Below are 20561 nucleotides of genomic sequence, written 5' to 3'. Positions count from 1 at the left end.
CAACACTCTGCAACACAGCTCCGTGGCGCCTACTGGAGATACCTGTTGGACTAGTTGCCCCCTAGGGGACCTCTGGATTGAACAGGAATTAATTCCCCAACTTAAAACGCGCCTCAGGGCATGTTTGCACTCACATCACCTCAAGCCCCGCCCCCTACCTTCACCACTGTGCTAACGCGCCCTGTAGAGTGTTCTAAGTTGGGCGATTAAGTCCCCTTGCATACTGGGGGTCCCTGGGGGGAAACTAGCCCACCGCGAACCTCCAGTATGCGCCAGGAGTCTGCGTTGCAGAAACGTGCAATGAGGTCATGCCCCTTTTTACACCTCTCTGCAACGCGCCCCCGGGCGCATTTGCAGAGGGGGAACTAATTCCCCTTGCATACTGGGGTCCAGGGGGGCCAACTAGCCCACCAGGAACCTCCAGTATGCGCCAAGTGGCTGCATTGCAGAGAGGTGTAATGAGGCCACCCTCCTTTTTACACCTCTCTGCAACGCAGCCCCCTGGCGCGTTTGCAGAGGGGGAACCAATTCCCCTTGCATACTGGGGGTCCATGGGGGCCAACTAGCCCAGCTGGAACCTACAGTATGCGCCAGGGGGCTGCGTTGCTTTTCCCCGGGGGGTGGTGGTCCCCGGGGCAGTGTGTGGGGGATTGCCCCCCCCCCACACTTCTTTTTCACTATGCCCCCGGGATTTGGTCCCGCTGGGGGGTAATTTGAAAAAAAGCAGACTGGGTTTTTAAACAAAAATATGTTTGGGCCTTGGGGGTCCTTGTGGGACCACCTGAGCAGGCCTAGGGGGTCAAGCTGTTTCTACCCAGCCCCCTTTTTGCATTCTACACGTTTGTTTTTCTGCTTTCATGTGCCTCGGTCTACCGAGCACAAGATGGCTGCCAACACTTTCTGGTTTGGGGTGTTCACAGCCAATGAACATGCAGCTCGTACTCGGAAAGGTACTCGTACGGTACTCGTCCCCCGCGATTTTTGGAAAAAAAAGAAAATTGGGGGGGCCTTGGGGGTCCTTGTGGGACCCCCTGAGCAGGTCTAGGGAGTCGGTGTTTCTACCCTGCCCCCTTTTTGCGTTCTACACGTTTGTTTTTCTGCTTTCTTATGCCTCGGTCTACCGAGCACAAGATGGCTGCCAACACTTCCTGGTTTGGAGTGTTCACAGCCAATGAGCATGCAGATCGTACTCGGAAAGGTACGCGTACGGTACTCGTACCCCGCGAATTTCGTCACCCAAAAAAATGGGGGGGGGATTGGACTTGGGGGTCCTAGTGGGACCAGGCCTAGGGGGTCAGGGTGTTTCTACCCTACCCCCTTTTTGCGTTCTACACGTTTGTTTTTCTGCTTTCTTGTGCCTCAGTCTACCGAGGCACAAGATATCTGCCAACACTTTCTGGTTTGGAGTGTTGACAGACAGTTGACAGCCAATTAGCATTCAGCTCGTGCTCGGGGAAGGTACAGAGTACAGTATGCTTACAGTAAGCTTACCGTACTCGTACCCCGCGATTTTTGTCAAAATAAAAATTGGGGGGGGCTTGGGGGTCCTTGTGGGACCCCCTGAGCAGGCCTAGGGGGTCAGGGGGTTTCTACCCTGCCCCCTTTTTGCGTTCTACACGTTTGTTTTTCTGCTTTCTTGTGCCTCAGTCTACCGAGGCACAAGATTGTGCCTCGGTAGAACACGGTAGTGGAAGTGGATAAGGCGCAGATGTGCACAAAGTGCTTTTTACCACTGCAGCTTGTGCTTTGGCCCTGTTCCTGGGCTGCAGCACAAGCCGCAGGAGTAAAAAGTATTTTTCGACCTCTGTGCTGGCAGTCTTATCATAATTGGGCGGGCAGGACCACCGACTCATTGTCGAACGATCTCCGGCCTGATACGTTGGCGGTCGGCATTCTGACCGACCGCCCTTGTTATAGGGCCGTATGTTACAAAATCTTAAGCAAGCTAGTACAAAAATACACATTTCCAGTACTAATAAAATTAACAAATGTTACAAACTAACAATACTGAAAAGCATTACTACAAAACTTGGATTGTTTGCTGCAATGGTAACATTTCCATTTTCAATTAGGAATGAGACATTATGGATATCAATATGGAAAACGTGGATTATTTTAAAACAATAATGAAATTCAATATGCAAATAATTCCAAATACTTATAAACCCATATTTGATAATATTAACTCCATTTAGCTGTGCATTCAAAACCTACGCACCTGCTCCGATTTCGTTGCTCACACCTGGAATTACATCGTCATCGTTTGCGTTATCAGGCAAAGTGCCTTCCTCCAGTTTGCCTTCAATCTTGCTTATTGTCTTAGCTAAAGAAAAATCTGCAAAGTCATCTGGGACTGCAACATCAACAGCTTTAATTTCGTGTGCTCTGTTTGAGGGATTAAAACTATGTCAAAAGGGTGCCATAGTTACCCTACTACAAATACATGCATATCTGGAACTATTCAAATTAAGCAACCAGTTGATTTGCGACAATGAAATACGGTCACAGGTAGGTGGGTGAATTTAGGCTGATTCCCGAGAGGGATTATCACACTTAAAATGTGAATGAACAGAATGTTATATGCAGTTTCTTACAATCTATGAGGCAGTCTTAGATACGCTTATTATAAAAACCCATTGTAGCTAGTTACAAAGCAGCACCAACAAACTTTGGACAAATTAAAAAAATATATATATATACGAACAATATATTCTAAAGAAATGTCTGTGTACAGGTGAAAACTATCTCCAACCTCAAGCTTGAAGAAAAAAAAGTGGAAATAAAGCACCATAACGTTCATACATTGATGCTTAACACTCAAACCCTATGCATTGTGTGCACAACAGGTAACCACTCCCTTCTTTATTAGACATTTACGGAAGCACTCCGCAGAATCCAATTGGAACTGGAAAGGGTGGTTAGAAAAAGACAGGCACAGAGCATTACATTTTAGAAAACATTTCATTAGTCTTTGTTTTTTGTTTTGCTACGTCTGAACACATTACATCACAAAGCTTTTATCACAGTACTTTGAGAAAACAAAAACATTTACCTTAGAAAGTGCGAACGCTGAATGCCTATAGAAAACCACAACGTCACCACTTGATGGCAGTCTTCTAACTACAAAAAATGTGTATATGTAGTGTTGGAACTAACAACTTTGGCGTGGTATGCCCTAGGCCTGAAAGGGCATTTTAATTCCGACGGCAGAATCAGAGAAATGTTGGTAATTCGGTTACTCTTGAGAGCGTAATTACTAATAATTAAAATTCAGCTGTTCCGTCGGTGGAATTAAATTATGCAGTGGGGTCTAAAGATTGGAGACCACCGCACACCACTCCGCATCCTTGCATACTCTGCTGTGATGAACTTTTAATCACTGTAGACTAGAGTATGTAAGGGCGCTGAGTGACGTATGCCACTGGATACACCACTCACCGACTTCCTTGCATACTCTGCTTACATTAAAAGTTTTAATCACTACAGCGAATGAAACGGACGGGCGCCGAGTGATATGCATTGTTTGATGAAGTTTTGAGCTATGGGAACACAATGGCAACTACCGTCTGTGATGAACAAAATACTCCTTGCCCTGATAGCTTCCTCCAACCAGCTCATGCCAAAGCAAACCGAAATCTTCACACACGACTTGAGTAACTAACACTTCAGCGAGATGAACCTGGTCCCTGTATCCGACTCGCCCTCCATCCCGTCAGTCTGAACTTGTAAGAGTCTCCAGGTCTAGCGTGGCCAGGTAACCCCCAAATGTTGCTTTGCGCTTCTTGCATTTTGTTAATCTAAGACATTAAAAACTAATTTCTCTGGTTCTACTGATTGGACTTTTACTCTATTTTGCTAAATTGGTTTGAGATTTTTCTTGCGTTGGGTTTTCACTTCATTTCTCTGTGTGTGCAGCATAAATACTATACACACTGCCTCCAAGTTAAGCCTGACTGCTTTTGTGCCAAGCCTCTATATGATTTAGCACGGGTCAATGTAGTGACTTATGGTTCACCCTGACAAGACTTGTTTTCATTATTACTCAACCCCTCTCAACACAGTTTAACGACGCAATGCCGTTACAACAAAACTATAACAAAGAATATGCCTTTACCACGCATGCCTTTACAATGAATTTCGTTCTAAAGGCATGAATGATAAAGGCATATGCGTTGTAAAGGCAAATACAGGTAACAATAATATTAAACACAAATACAGACCCCCGCTACATCCCCACTTCCGGGCTAATTTGCACCTAGCACCGCTCTATAGGCGGTCACGCTACTCTCTGGTTTTTAGGTCTCGCCTGTCGATGCGCATCGAGCAAGGCGAGAGTATTGGCACTTATCCGCTCTTTATCCACACTGCAAGGAATCGTGGCGATTCCTTGCAGTGCACGAGAAATTTAAGCTCAATGCGCATGCGCATTGAGCTTAAATGCGCGTGCACATGCCCCCAGCCGCCTTCCTTGCCTACTCTCTCTCACAGCCTCCCCCAGCTCCGCCCCCTCACTACTTGATTGCACGGCCGCTAGGCCGTGCCTCCCCTACTCTCCTCCCCCCTCCTCCTCTCCTCCCCTGCCTGCCTGCCGCTAGCCTTGCCTACTCTCTCTCACAGCCTCCCCCAGCTCCGCCCCCTCACTACTTGATTGCACGGCCGCTAGGCCGTGCCTCCCCTACTCTCCTCCCCCCTCCTCCTCCTACTCTCCTCCCCTGCCTGCCTGCCGTGTCGCACCTCTCCCCTCTCCGCCCCCTCCCCTGCCCGCCGTGTTACGGTGAAAGGCTTGTTTAGTTAAAAGGCTGTGGATTCTGCAGGTAAAGGTCGTCGGCAGACCGCCTGAATGGCGTGCACTTACTTAATGTCAGTTGACGGGAAGCATCGGGTTTTTCCTAAAATGGGGCGCCACCTCTATAGTCTATTTGAAGATCACCGTTTGTGCTGCGTGGGTAAAAGGGATTTGGTATTAACGGGACATGTTTTCTACGTTAGTGTTAACTGTTTTGAGCAGTTCGTTCTAATATCATGCACTTACGTTATTTGTGTCACAAACATACTGAGCGCCGAGCTTTCGGTCGGTGGGGCGCCGCCTTTTTCGATCTGTTCCGAAGTTGCCGCTTATGCTACAGAGTCAAGGGGAATACTTGTTAGAAGGGGCATATTTTACAATTTGGAATGCTCTACCGATTGTTTCAGAGCGGGCGCTTACGGCATTTACCTGCAGTGTTCGATATTGGTGCTTCCGTCTGCCGAAAATCCACTCGTGTGAGTGAATCTTGCGGTCACATGATTGTTTAAAGACTGGACATGTGATCTAGCGCTTCTGGGACGTGTAGTCCAGAACATTAGTTATTCTTTGGGGGATTTTTCTTCTTTTGTCAGTGGTCAGTTTTACATTGGACCTGTCTACTGATTATAGCATTCTCCATATTCATTCAGACCTGTGCTCACGCAGTCGTATTTTAAAATCAGATATGCTTCTCTCTTTAGTAGTAGTGTTTCAACATTTCCTCCTCGAGGTGGAGCATTTATCTTTGATATCACTGTCCATTTTAGATCTCTTTCCGAGTGACCTTGGTCTATGCAGTGTTGGACAATTGGTGCATTTAACACCTTTTGTTTTATCCGGGATCGATGTTGGGCCAATCTTTGTGCGATTTGTTGTGTAGTTTTGCCGATGTAAAGTTTATCACAAGGGCAAATAATTGCATAAACAACAGTTTGCTTTTGTAATTAGTAAACTCAGTATGAGTCCATCTGATGGCATTGTGTTCAAACAAGGAGCCTTCAATGGTGCTGACGCACGATATGCAGGTTCCACATTTGTGGTGGCCAGTCACTGGATTTAACTTCCATAGTGTGCGTAAGTCACTCTTGGTTTGAGGGATACCCAAATCTGCTCTGATTATTTGCTGTCCTATGTTTTTATTTTTTCTCAATGCAAACATCGGTTTTGGAAACGGAATGTTCAAATTAGACAATAAATGCCAGTTTTTCAAAATTATTGATTTGAATTTATTGGTGAGTGGACCATATGTGGTAACACACACCAATTGTTCTAGTAGCTTTTTTTCTTTTTTTACTACTAACGCTTCCCTGGGCGTGAACCACGCGCGTTTTAGCATTTTTTTGGGGTATCCTCTTTTGGAGAGTTGATCACATAGCATTTCTGCATGTGTTAAGTAGTCCTCCTTTCTCGAACAGTTGCGCCTGATTCGTAGCAACTGGCTGTATGGTAGGTTCTCCTTCAGACTTTGTGGGTGAAAGCTCCGGTAGTGGAGGATGATGTTTTTGTCTGTTTTTTTACGATGTAAAGTTATTGCTAACTTACCATTCTGGTGAAACACTTCTACGTCTAGAAATGTTAAGCGTATATTGCTGCTAGCCATACTGAATTTTATGTCCGGGTGTCTATTGTTATTGTTGTTGTCTATTAGGACCCCTGGCACCCTTGCTCTCCGCTGAGGTCCCTATGGGGACCATTGCCCACCAGTAACAACCACGAGGGACAGGATGGGGACTGAAGCAGGCACGTGGAAAAGAGTGTGATACACATTAAAAACTCACATTTTGTCTCAGCTGGTTTGAGTCTCGACTGAAGAACAGTGGATTTGGAGGGAGACACAATTGAAATTAATTAACAGGACTATGTTATGGCGGGTGGGGAAGGATTTCACGGTGGCAGGGGCAGCACATGGAATGATATGCGATATTATGTGCACATCCCTCACGTCAGCACATAGGTAGAGTTCAGCTCACTGACACGATATGCACATGATAGGTAGACTTTGATCCTTCAAACGCCTTCATCTGGCCTGCATAAAGTCAGTCCATGGCAAGACGGGGATAATAGGGAAGGGGGGCTATTAGAGTGTGAATTTGATAATTCTGTGTGCTCTGAAACAGCAGGACTAGCCAGTTGAATTTACAAAGCCAGTAGATATGGGATTGGCTACCATCCTTGTGGCTTTGCCAATGCTTTTTTGTCGAGTTGGCAGACTCAGCTGAGAGGTCAACAACTGAATGGGTGCGTGCGAAGAGTCAGGTAGCCTGTACTTCTGCCACTACACCAATTCAAATTTTAAATTTTTTGGGGGATGCAACGCATTGTCATATACAATGCCAAAAACTCAAACTTTAATGCTGCGAGACCTATTGCATTGTAAAAGGACGGTCACGCTACTCTCTGGTTTTTAGGGCTGGGGACACAGGGGTTGTCCTGGGGGACGATTTTAGGGTTGGGTGAGCAGGGATTCAGTTTTAGGGCTCAGGGCCGAGGACGGGACTAATTTTAGGGATGCAGATTCAGGGGTCGGTATTAGGGTTCAGGGCTGGTGGGGGGGGGGGGGGGTTAAGGGCTGCAACTCAGGGTTGTTCCGGAGGTTTTTATGACTGCAGACTCGCGGGGGTTGTCCTAGGGGTCGGTTTAGAGCCCAGGGCTGGGGGACTGTTTTTAGGACTCAGGGTATTGTAAGTGAGTAAGTACATTTTTACTATGCGTGATTAATTAAAACGATTGCATTCAGAACATTACAAATACAATTTAAGTAATTTTGCAATAATAAAAAAAGTTACAAAGTTTAAAATGCTTTTGTTTTGTGGTTACTGCCTGCCTACACGACCTTACTCCATGCTGGTTAAACAATGGTTTTTAACAGAGTTTTCCGTATATCCGTTAGCTTCTTGCATATACATATAATATGGCTCAAAGTCTCAGTGTCATTCACACACAGACGGCAAAACTGGTCACCCCTCTTCTTTACGAATCAAAATGTGATGCCAGTGGGTCACTGGGACCATCCCCTAGGGAACTCTATTCACTCCTCCTAATGACAGAGGATTCCACACAGTTCATGCAATTTGTATTGCTATTTATTAATCAATGTTCATATTCTTGAAAAAGTTCATCAGAATGTGTTATGTATCATATAATCATTATTTGCTCATCACTCAGAACATCATCATTGTTCATGACATCATCGTTTAAGGCATCATAATAACGTATAACATCCAATGCATTTCGGGCTGTTATTAAAGCCCTTCATCAGGGAATCATGATGCCTGTCTCTGTCCTTAACGAGTGATTTTGCGTTTGATGTTAACCAGTACGACTCTGTTTATCGTCTGAAAGTCAATCCGCCATGAACGCGGCTTCCATGGTAAACGCGCGCTTTAGGATTAAACAGCTGTGCATCCACCCTTAATTTTTCTGCACCCCTCTTCTTTCCCACGGTGGCAAAAACGGATTGATAGGGCCAACTCCCAACCGTAGTCTTAGGAATTCAGGGTAATGGGTGCTAAAGACCTGGTGCGCACCAGCAAAGCCAAGGAGGGCATGTCCCGGATCCTGGGGCATACCTTTTGATTCTTGTGAACACCGGTTGATGGGGCTTCTAGGATACACGGAGCTACTGCGCAGCCGCCCACCCCCTACATTTAATCACATCCTGATGCCTGGTGTAGCATTTCCTGGTGCCAGACTGTGCAAGACTGGGAGGTCCCACGACCAGCCTCTACAGTCCAGACTGTGCTGCTTGGAGCGGCGGCTGGACGGGTCAACTCTGCTGTTATTCCCCCACCGGCATCATCTGCTCACAAGGAGGACCAGTGGTGGCAGTGGCACTCTCTCTCCCCACTGCTGCACTGGCAGCGACAGTGCGGCACCATGGGCCTGGGACCACTGTGCCTCTCATTTGGTGACTAGCTGCGGCTCAGCACCGCTGTGTGTGGTGATTACTGGCCCAGACTTTGCTATGCGGAGCAGTTGGGAGGAAGGAGTGTGGTGGTTTATGGAGGCACCCGGGCGTGCACCACTCTGCAGCTAACCAGGTACCACTGTATGCTGAGCCAGCAGGGCACGGTTGGTGGCACTCATTATGGCTTATTACGCCCCCCCCCCTCAGACTTCCTAAGATGACCTGCAAAGCACTGATAAAAAAATCCCAACTTCACTCCGCAAACCAACTCCGTCATTACCACACATGACGAATTTGGAGCACATATAGGCCTTTACCAACCATGCCATTACCAGGAAAAGCTTGTGGTAAAGGCACGCGTGGTGTAGGAATATGCATCGTGAAAACGTTTGTAGTAAATGCCTGCGTGGTAATGACGTGTTATATTGACAGCGTAGCAAATGCACGTGTGGTAATTGCATGCATTATTCCATCATACAACCCCTTCCAGTATTTAAGGACACCGTTCCAATTACCCTTCAACTGTTTTTATCTCTGCCTTCTAGTTTGCTAGTGTATAAACAAACCTAATGTGTAGCAAAGACATGAACCACCTACTATGTGAATTTGGGAAAGCGGAATGACACTGGTCTGTCTTAATTAAAGTTTTTAAAGCAGATAGACATGTGAGCTGACTATCTCCTCAGAGACATCAATTATTCTGGTCTGGATAGGCCAACTGTGGTGGAATACGACCCACCACTATTTGTTCTCCCAATACTGTTGCAGTGGTCTTGGGGTTAGCTGGGCATCCAGAACTAAGAAAATGAGATGAGACAAGCTGTTGAATGCCACACTTTTTAAAGATTTGAACAATACTGGTTAGAATGGCACACAGTCTCTCTTCCAACAATCTTTTGCCTTTTGGGTGTCCAAGATTGCCTCTATATAGTGAATGGTCAGTTTCAGGGTAGGTATTTTCTAAGCAGTTGAAAGGAAGAATTCACAGTGGAAGTGGCCTTGCTGACAGAAAACGTAAAACACTTCCAGAGTTTGTGCACAGAATAGTTATGCACCTTAGAGTCCAATGTCATAAATTCAACATCCCTGGTGGTACTGGGCATCTATAGCCTGAAGCACTAACCTGATCAGGTTGAAGACTTTTTTTTATTAATTTCTTTTTATTAAAACAAAAGCAACCAAAATGACATCAGGTGACAGTACAGAATAATATCAGACCGTAAAAGACATTCCATACCTACAGAATACTATGCGGATATTACAGTGAATGGATCAAGGGGACGTGCGCTCTTCAGTCTTCTCGGGACCTGTCGGGGGGTTGGGAGTACAGATATCCCCTCTAAAGTGATTCCATGCCTCCCAGATCTTACCCCACTTTCCCGGACAGCCCCTGGTAGAGTACACTGCTCTTTCCCTGAACATGCACCAGTCCAAATTCTCCCTCCACTTTTCCACACCAGGCGGCTGGCGTGCTCCCCACAGTTGCGCAATATTGCGCTTCGCAATCATGAATGCCAGTGTTGCCAATTGCTTCTTGTACGAATTGAGGTCGGTTGGTTCCCATACATTCAGAATACACCTGCAGGCCTCTAACTGTATTTCTGTACCCAGGCCTGTTCGCAACGTGCTGTGGATCCCCCCAATACTCCTGTACTCTCGTACAGTCCCACAAGATGCCAATAAAGGTACCCAGATCCCCACACCCTCTCCTGCATTCCCCATTCTCCGAGCGGCCCATTTGGATCAGTCGGGGCCCTGTGACGTATGACCTATGTAAGATCTTCAGCTGCACCAGTCGGAGCCTCATTGGAATTGCCACAACCTTCGGGGACGACACTGCCTCCTGCCAGTCCTCATCATCTAGCTCCAGCCCATCCTCCTGCCAGTGCCGTCTAAGAACTACCAGCGTGTCTTCCATATTGTTAATAAGCTTCTTGTACAGCAAAGAGGTAGCCTTCTCAGGAAGATGGCCATCTAACTCTCTGTCTTCTAGGGGAGAGGCGTCTGGTAGCTTGGTGCCCCTGGGGATATGCATAAGCAGTGCGTGCCGCACCTGTAAATAACGGAAATATTCACCATCACTCAGGTGATATTGCAGTTTAAGGGAAGCAAATGAATGTATCGTGCCCTCCCACCAAACGTCCCGTATATGTGTGATAGCAATGAGGTCCCACTAGTCAAAGCCTTTCGACTTCCATAGGCGACCCAACTTCTCCGAACTCCATAGTGGAGTGGTGAGTGTGAGCTTCCCTTCCCACTTAAGGTGCCTGTTATCTGCATGCCATACCTGGACGGCATGTGCCGTAGGTCCCGTGAGGGGAAATCTGCGTGGTCCAGCATAGATCGCTCTAGTGTAGCCGCCTCCTGATATTTGCCAACGGTCCATGGCGTACCCAGGGTCGTTCGAGGCTCCATATATCCCGTGGTTTACTGCCGCCAACTATGAGGCCCAGTAATACTTCTTGAGGTCTGGCAGGCCTATGCCCTCGTCATACCAGGGGAGGGTAAACTTAAAAAACGCAATGCGGGGTTTACCCTAAGCAACTGCCTCTGAAGGAACTCTATTTCCTTGAAATAGGACGCCGGGACAGGGTCCATTGCATTCTGCAATGCATACAGGAACCGGGGCAAGGCAATCATTTTAAAGAGTACCGCCCTCCCTAAAAGGGAGAGTGGGAGCGCCTTCCAACGCGCCACATCATTTCTAAATCGCACCAGTGTGGGAGACAGGTTTTTTGCATAGTGGAGCCTAGGATCGGAGGTAATATAGATACCAAGGTACTTCAAGCCCTCTGGGGCGACATGTATCGGGCAAGCGTTAGGGACGTCTGGTGGGTCCCCTGTAAGGGCGAAGAGAACAGACTTAGACCAATTAATGGCAAAGCCCGAGTACCTTCCGAAAATAGCAAATACATCCAAAAAACAGCTCAAAGACCGCTTCGGGTTGGTGAGGTGAAGCAGGATTTCATCCGCGTAGAGTCATATTTCATCCCCCCACTCCAAAGTCCATCTCATCCCACGTATTGAATGATCCTGTCAGACCCACGCCGCCAACGGCTCCAAGGCAAGAGCGAATAGGAGTGGGGACAGGGGGCAACCCTGTCTGGTCCCCCTGCCCAAGGAAAAATCTGGGGACTTGCGATTGTTCATCACTACCCGGGCCAATGGTGCAGAGTACAAAAGGTGCACCCAGTCAATAAAAACTGGTCCAAAGCCAAACTTCTCCAGAACCGCAAAAAGGTAAGGCCATTCGACTCTGTCGAATGCCATAGTGGCATCTAGTGACACTAGCACCGCCGGTTCCTGAATTGTTGTGGCCCGGCCCAAGACCCCGTGAAGTCGGCGCTAAGGGCAGTGTTCCGGCACAGCATAAAGCCCGACTGGTCCGGGTGCACCAAGGCAGTGATAAGCTTGGTCAATCTCATGGCCAGCAGCTTCGCCAGGACCTTAGGTTCGACATTTAAAAGCGAGATAGGCCTATACGACGAACAGCATGCTCCGGATTTACCCTCCCTGTGGATGACCACTATGTTGGCAATACGTTGGTCATATGGGAGCAGTGGTAGGAGGGAAGTCTTGAGATACCTTACTATCTCTTTAAGGCATTTCCCATCCTTTCCTTATTTTTAATCCTGGTAGGGGTACCAAGGGACGTTTAATAAAGTGACTTTTTTGGCTGGCACCCTTAATCAGTTTTAATCACCTCCATTGAACTGCACTTTTAGTCGCACTATCAGTTTCTGTCACTGGGTGTTTGCACGGCTCACACCACATTTTTGTTACGTGTTGAACTTATTTGGTTGTACGTCTTGTTAAGTGGAATTTATCATTTTTCCCCCTCCCTAATGCTCCGCCCTGAGTGTGGCTACACCAGGGCGTATTGTAAGCAGGCCCGATGATGAAGCATGTCACATACTTTGGTATGTGAGTGAGGGCAGTTTTTCCAAATAGAGCAATTTGCCCTATTGGAGTTTGGTTTTGTTTTTGTTGCAAACTCTATACACCCCCTTTGTGTGTACATTTGAGGTCCTTGGGGTCTGGGGTGGTGAAGTCTAAACACCTTTGACCCTCTCCCCTTTTTTCGTGCTGAGCATACGGGAGCTCTCTTTTTTCTCTACTTTCGTTAAACATAGAGAGAAGGAATGGAGAAAGTCTATTGGAGCTCAAATTGTAGAGCTCGACAGGAATACCATTCGGTCCCGGGGTCTTGCCAGAGCGCACTCCTCTGATAGCCTGCGCTACCTCGTCATTCGTAAGCGGGGAACCCAGATATTTACGGTCGTCGACTGAGAGCGTGGGCAGTTTAATATCTCTAATCAATCCTCTGTATCTTCCTCTGTGTGCACCCCTTCTGAGCAGTTGGGGGGAAGGAGTGTGGTGGTTTATGGGGGCACCCGGGCGTGCACCACTCTGCAGCTAACCAGGTACCACTGTATGCTGAGCCAGCAGGGCACGGTTGGTGGCGCTCATTATTGCTTATTATGCCCCCCCCTCGGACTTCCTAAGATGACCTGCAAAGCACTGAAAAAAAATCCCAACTTCACTCCGCAAACCAACTCCATCATTACCACACATGACGAATTTGGAGCACATATAGGCCTTTACCAACCATGCCATTACCAGGAAACGCTTGTGGTAAAGGCACGCGTGGTGTAGGGATATGCATCGTGAAAACGTTTGTAGTAAATGCCTGCGTGGTAATGACGTGTTATATTGACTGCGTAGTAAATGCATGTGTGGTAATTGCATGCATTATTCCATCATACAACCCCTTCCAGTATTTAAGGACACCGTTCCAATTACCCTTCAACTGTTTTTATCACTGCCTTCTAGTTTGCTAGTGTATAAACAAACCTAATGTGTAGCAAAGACATGAACCACCTACTATGTGAATTTGGGAAAGCGGAATGACACTGGTCTGTCTTAATTACATTTTTTAAAGCAGATAGACATGTGAGCTGACTATCTCCTCAGAGACATCAATTATTCTGGTCTGGATAGGCCAACTGTGGTGGAATACGACCCACCACTATTTGTTCTCCCTATTTGTTCTCCCAATACTGTTGCAGTGGTCTTGGGGTTAGCTGGGCATCCAGAACTAAGAAAATGAGATGAGACAAGCTGTTGAATGCCACACATTTTTTAAAGATTTGAACAATACTGGTTAGAATGGCACACAGTCTCTCTTCCAACAATTTTTTGCATTTTTGGGTGTCCAAGATTGCCTCTATATAGTTAATGGTCAGTTTCAGGGTAGGTATTTTCTAAGCAGTTGAAAGGAAGAATTCACAGTGGAAGTGGCCTTGCTGACAGAAAACGTAAAAAACTTCCAGAGTTTGTGCACAGAATAGTTATGCACCTTAGAGTCCAATGTCATAAATTCAACATCCCTGGTGGTACTGGGCATCTATAGCCTGCAGCACTAACCTGATCAGGTTGAAGACTTTTTTTTAAATTAATTTCTTTTTATTAAAACAAAAGCAACCAAAATGACATCAGGTGACACAGTACAGAATAATATCAGACCGTAAAAGACATTTCATACCTACAGAATACTATGCGGATATTACAGTGAATGGATCAAGGGGACATGCGCTCTTCAGTCTTCTCGGGACCTGTCGGGGGGTTGGGAGTACAGATATCCCCTCTATAGTGATTCCATGCCTCCCAGATCTTACCCCATTGTAATAGTCCGCAAACCTGTCGGCAATGGCCTGTGGGTCAGTGATCATATCGGAGTCATCTCCCTGCAATTCAAGTACCAACCGCGATGCCCACTCTCTCCTCTCCAGCCACGCAATTAATTTTCCCGCCTTATCTCCAAGCTCATATCTTACTCTGGGTCTCACCATACTGCGCTCTGGCCCTCTCCTTTGCGGGGCCTTCCAAACTCGTCCTGACGTAGCCTAAGACGGTGGAGACCCTCAGGGGTAACTGCCTTGTCTAGAGTTAGTACTGCCCCCTCTGCCTTCACCAATTCTGCCTGCCGCTCCCTCTTTTTCTGCACTATCAGGGATAGGACCTCTCACCTGACCACGGTTTTGAATGCCTCCCACAGGGTCTGGGCCGAATGCACCGTGCCCTGGTTGTCCTGGAAATACCTATCCATCGCCTTGACTATATCTTTCTTTACAGCGGGATCTCTCAAATGCCAAGGGTTGATGGGGGCAATCATGCCGGCCGGGGCCTGATCAAAGTCCAGCTATAACCATACCGGTGAATGGTCTGAGATGCCCCTCCCAAGGTGCTGCACCTCTCGAACCGCACTCACCTGGGCGGGCGGGATTAAAATATAGTCTATCCTGAACATACTGTGGTGTGCGGCTGACACGTGCGTATACTGCACGCCGCCTAAGTTATACTGCCTTCAACTATCAACCAGTCCTGTTGTATCCAGGTATTAAAATCACCTCCCAGAACCAGGATGCCTAGAGGCAACGTTAAAAAAATGGCACCCAAATCTCGGAATGTATCCGCCTGCAGACCCGGTGGAACATAGATGGAAACAAAAGTGGCAATGTTCCCTTCCCATTGACCAGAGATGCCCACATACCTACCCCGCTGATCAGACCAAGTAGCTTGAATAGTCAGGGGAAAGGAGTTTTTTAGTAAAATGCCGACCCCCCTCGACCCAGACGTGAACCCCGCATGCGCCACCAGCTTGTAGCCTCCCCTGTGGAGGGCCATTCACCTATTCCCGATAAGGTGGGTCTCCTACAACAGCACCACGTCTGGGGAGTGACGCCTACTGAACTGACTAACCATCCCCCTTTTGATTTTGTCGCCCAACCCATTTACATTCCAGCTGAGCACTTTGATCCCCGATCCCCTCTTACCATTTGACATTAAGCTGGCATGGAAGTGCCACCACATTATCTCCTGATGCCACAAACATGAAACCATAACCAAACACATCCACACACTGCAAGGTCCCGAGAACCCAGATCCCTGCCGAACCCAGATCCCCGCCAAACCCCACCCCCACCCCACCTCCCTGCACCTTCCGCCCATCCCCAATTGGCAGTGTGCCTGTCGCCCCATTTACTAACTACTGACTAACTAAAGGTAGAAATGAGGAGGAGGAATGCCGGTGTCCCATCTCTCCCCCAGCCCCACAAAGCATGACCCTCCCCGCATCCGCAACAGCCCGTTGTTCATGGGTTCAAACCAAATAAGATACACGTGGGTCGACCCCTCTACCTTACAGTTCTCAAAAGTCCCATAAATTCTGCAGTCTCCTTCATTCCTGCTCCCGAAGGCCACCTCCACCGTCACGATCATGGCCCTCCGGCCCACTCGGGAGACGACTATCCAACCAGTCCGACGCCACCTCTGGATTGTCAAAAAATCAGGCCCTCCCCTCGACCTCCACCTCCACCCTCAGCCGGGCTGGAAACATCATTGCATACTTAAACCCTCTGTCTCTGAGCTTTTTCTTTACTGCGAGAAAACTCAGGCGCTGTTCTGGAAAGGCTGCGTGAAGTCAGGGAAAAAGGAAAGGGTAGCGTTCTCATATCGCAGGGGTCCCCCCGAACGGGAAGTCTGTAGGATAGCAACCCTGTCCCTGAAGTTCAAGACCCTCGCATTCATCGGGCGAGGGGGTGCCCCAGGCCTGGGCCGCCAACCCGGGACCCTATGTGCACGCTCGATCGGGAAAAAGTTACCCAGTCCCTTGGGCGGATGATTAAGGATGAAGTCCTCGACTAACAGGTCCGGGGCCGGGCCCTCGGCCTTCTCGGGAACACCAAGAATTCGTATGTTATTGCGTCATGCTCTTCCTTCGTAATCATCCAGTTTCCGATCGGTCAGGTCACGAGAGGCCCTAAGGTCCCGCACCTCCTGCTAGAGAAGACAACGTCATTTATCAAGCTGGCATTCTTTATGTCCGGGGACTTGAGTTTTTCGTTTGCCTTGGTGAGGTCCGCCCGAATGAGATTGACCTCAATAGTGACTGTATCCAGTTTGTTGTTCTCCATCTGTTGACCCAGTGATGACTTGACACCTTCCCCCCCCGGTCAACTGGATCCGCCTCGATTCTGGAGGAGAACCCCTGGGCAACGTGTAGCGGTCCAGCTTGTTGGTTTGGATCCGCTTAGACACTTTGGCGGATCTGGACTGTGGTTTATCTGCATCTGGTTTGGACGCCAACGTAAATGCAACCCCCGGGGCGCGACAGCCCTCCTACTCCGTCAACTGCAACTAAACCCCGCTGGACACCACCAGATGGCTGCAACAGTCGGCTGGACAACGCACCCAACCTGCCCAAGCCCCAGCGCCAGTCACAGGACAAGCAGTGTCACAAAGGCATCATACACTTATGGGCAGCCGATCAGCAAGGGCAGCCGGATCGGCAACAGGAGCGCTGCAGGGCCAGGACGCAAGCACCATGCACCCATAGGATGGTCACGTTGAGGGCAAAGATGGGGATAATAGTTCCGAAGCTCGCCTCTTTTACTCATCCAGGTAGCTCAGGGCCAAGTCGGGACACACCACCACCGACGAGACTTCAGCCAGACCGGTGCCCAGTACAGGGGCACCCCGCAGCGCCACTTAGGCAATCCAATGGCGCCCCCACAGGCAGTCCTACGCTGGAGGAGAGGACACAGTGGTCCACCAGGAGCCCACAAGAGGAGGTGCGTAGTCTCACCAGCAGGCGCGGGGGCCTCCTTGCTCCTCAACCACTCCCAACAGCCAGCACAACCAAAACTCAAGGCTTCGGCCCCCAGATGCCCGGCAGGCCCGTTGCAGCAGTCTGAAACAGGTGCAAGCCCACACGGTTCTAGCCACCAACCAACGGCAAGAGGGAGGAGCCGGTCCCAATGTCAGCCACTCCCCCCCCGCCCCCCCACAATAAAAAAAAACAGTTGGTACCTCCGCCGCGATGTCAACAGCAGCGGAGGAATGTTCACCAATGTAGAGGGGGAGTGCGCAGAAACCGTCTTTCAGCACTCGCGGCGGTGCGCGCGGGCCGCAACCGCCGCCTGCTACCGCCAACAGGGCGGCCGACACCTCCTTCACCTGATCGTCCTCACCGGGCCAGGCGCTCCTCCCCGAGCTCCGCTCCCCTGCGGGCAGTCCTCCACCGCGCACTCCAACCGGGGGCCTCACAATAGCCCCCCTCCACTGCCGCTCCCCTCCTTGCTGCCTCCAATCGCCAGTGCCTACGAGTCCGGGCCCGACCGGTCACTTCCGGTGACCGGCCCCGCCGCGCCCAGTGTTGGCTCGCCTCTCAAATCCAGCCCCAGGCTCAGGGCGACGGCCAGGCCACAGAAGGCGGAAGGCGTAGCTCCGGTCCCCGATGGCACAGAGGGGCCAGAGTCACATCAGGACGCTCCGCGAGCCTTCGGCAGACCAGCAGGGGGGTCAGTGATCAGGATGATGGTCAGGATAGTGTGGCTAGGGGCACAGGATCGGCGGAGCCGAGCCCTCAAGCGGCCATGTTAGACCTGCACGTAGCGCCTCCTGAAGACTAGTTTTAATTCTGGTTTTGCTCCCTCTCTCCAAAGGAGAGAGTAAATCTCTAGCCCCCCCAGCCCCCAACATCCTTCTTCCATCCGTCACTCACCCAGTTTGGTTCCGTGGCATGTTTTTGCAGGATATCAACATTTATTTTTTAAGTCAATCCTGACAGAGTTGCATGCCCTTTTTGGCGAAGAGAACTCTTAAACTGCAAGGAAAGGCCATTTAGTGTCTATTGACCTTTTCCTACTTTTGGTTGCTCCTGAATACTACTTCCATTGCTGCTCTCTACCAGAGTGCCTGGGAACAGAAAGGAGGGAGTCATTGTTTTGCCTGCGAAGAGGGTATTGCTATTTTGTGACGAGTGTCATCTTGCAATAACGTCTGTACACTTAGCTGTACGGCAGATGTACAACAAATCAAAAACAGAAGAACCTGCTAATTCACATGTCATTAAAAAGTCCAGCATGGGGAGTCTGAAACCACCATCCAACATTCTTTGGTTGTGACCCGTAAGAGCTGTTTCATACAGTTTTTGGAAAAGTTCACTTGTAGGAAGTTTACTGAACTATGAGTAGTCTGATTCGTCTCAGAGTTGTGGGTCCATACAATTCTACAGCACTTTCAGGGATGGCCTCCCGCAGTTGAGGGGCCTTTTGAGATCCTAATCAGTGATGCCGTAATGGGAGTCCTAGTGGTGATCTAATGTGAATATAACTTTTGCATACAGCAGGGACTTTGTTACAGTAAAAAATATGCATGATTCACCCATTTAAATTTGATTCTGGCATTCACTGGGGGCTCGATTGGCTTTTAAAGATGGTTTACTATGGTCAAATTTTGCTAACATGGTTTAGGAGCCTTTGAAGTCGGTTTTCTAGTTAAACCAGTATCAATCACATTGCAATAGTCTAGGCTCCCTCTTAGAGTGGTGGAGGTAGTGAGCCCTAGACTAAAAGAACATGAAGGTAAGAACAGCAGTATAATGTCCTCTCAGGAGCAGGAGTTTGTTAAATCTTTATTTAGGCAAATATATCTTTTGTCTCATTCAATGGGGATATCTTCCTCTTGTTGGTCTTAGTTGCTTTAGCTGTGGCTGGTGCAGTTGCCATATGAGGGACTTCAACACACTGCTGATAGTAGCTTTTGCCCTCCTTCCTTTTTTCTTAGAACCTTCAATGTTTTGGCTTCTACATTCACACCATCTGAACATCCATATTTAGACCTATGAGACTTACCCAAGAAGATTTTCTTCTGGCCAACCCATTACCTTATCTGTGTGCTGCTAACATTAATAAGATATATGCTGCACTAATGATTTAGGGCCAACTGTACGTAGGACATTGTTTATGATTACCAAATAGAGAATGTTTGTGATTCGCTATTTGGTAATCACAAACACCCATGTGCAAATGTGTGATTTACACATTTTGCAATTCCAAGTGAGTCGCAAACAGACTTACCTCACGAACATTAATGAGATAGGCCTCAATGTGCGAACCATTCGAAATTGCAAACATGATAGGGGTGGTGGCCTGCTGAGGTCAGCAGACCACCATGTCTGATTGTTTTGGATGTCCCTTTTTTGGAACATTTAGAGGAGATGGCGGGAGTAGTAACTATTGGCAAGTCTATTTCCAAGTCACTCTTGTTCTTTCTCCTAATATTTTACTAGTTTGATCTCACCTGCCAGGGAGTGGATTCTGGGTAGCGGCCGCAGTTGACACCTGGACAAGCTGCAGGGAGCGGAGTCTGGACTCTAGCATTGGGGAAGCGGTTCCCAGTTGATGGCAGGGGTTTTTGGGGAGTTGGGCCTCTTTAGACCCTAGAGTTGTGAGGCTGGAGAAGTAGAGAGGGGCAGTGGCAGCCAAGACGGAACCTTCCAGATGCTTGCTCCAATGACAAATAAAACAAGGACACCTCTTGTAGCACAACAGGTATGCTCTGCATTTAAACAGAAAGAAAGGTTTATAGTAATAATGAAGAGTGTACCCCTCTCACTAACTTGACTGCTGAAGGGAACTGAATGGACACAGTCTAGTGTTTCGGGACTGTGGTGCTGAGACAGCGACACTTATCAGCAACACACCCCCATTACACCCAACACTGGACCACTTGAGTGTCACCTGCCACCTTTCAGAGATGAATATAGAAGTATAATAAAAGTGAAATTACTAGTGGCACTGGGGTGGTGACGCAGCTTTGGGCTCAGTCTAGTGAAAGATGTGTAGGCCACTATCAGAGAAGTGGTGGGATACAGACCAAGCGGTTACGTTGTTGGGCATGCGACCTGAGGAACAGGAAGAAGACAATTGGAACTGATATATCAATTCCTATTGATAACCCGTCTCACAATTGCAAGATTTCGCATGCAAACAACTGTCCCTAAATGCCACACATGGTGTTGGT

At 48.4% G+C, this 20561-nt stretch overlaps 1 protein-coding gene across 1 annotated transcript in view; it reads right to left on the bottom strand.

The window, feature by feature from the left end:
- The window catches only part of TEX9 (testis expressed 9), a 573374-nt gene that overhangs the window by 350479 nt on the left and 202334 nt on the right, over window positions 1-20561 (bottom strand). Inside the window, exon 7 of the mRNA XM_078684880.1 lies at window positions 2219-2385. Coding sequence (XP_078541006.1) covers window positions 2219-2385 — 167 coding nt within the window. The remainder of the gene's footprint in view (window positions 1-2218; window positions 2386-20561) is intronic.

This window comes from Lissotriton helveticus, chromosome 3_2 (genome assembly GCF_964261635.1).
Source record: "Lissotriton helveticus chromosome 3_2, aLisHel1.1, whole genome shotgun sequence".
Taxonomy (NCBI): domain Eukaryota; kingdom Metazoa; phylum Chordata; class Amphibia; order Caudata; family Salamandridae; genus Lissotriton; species Lissotriton helveticus.
This window is presented reverse-complemented; position numbering and strand designations above follow the sequence as displayed.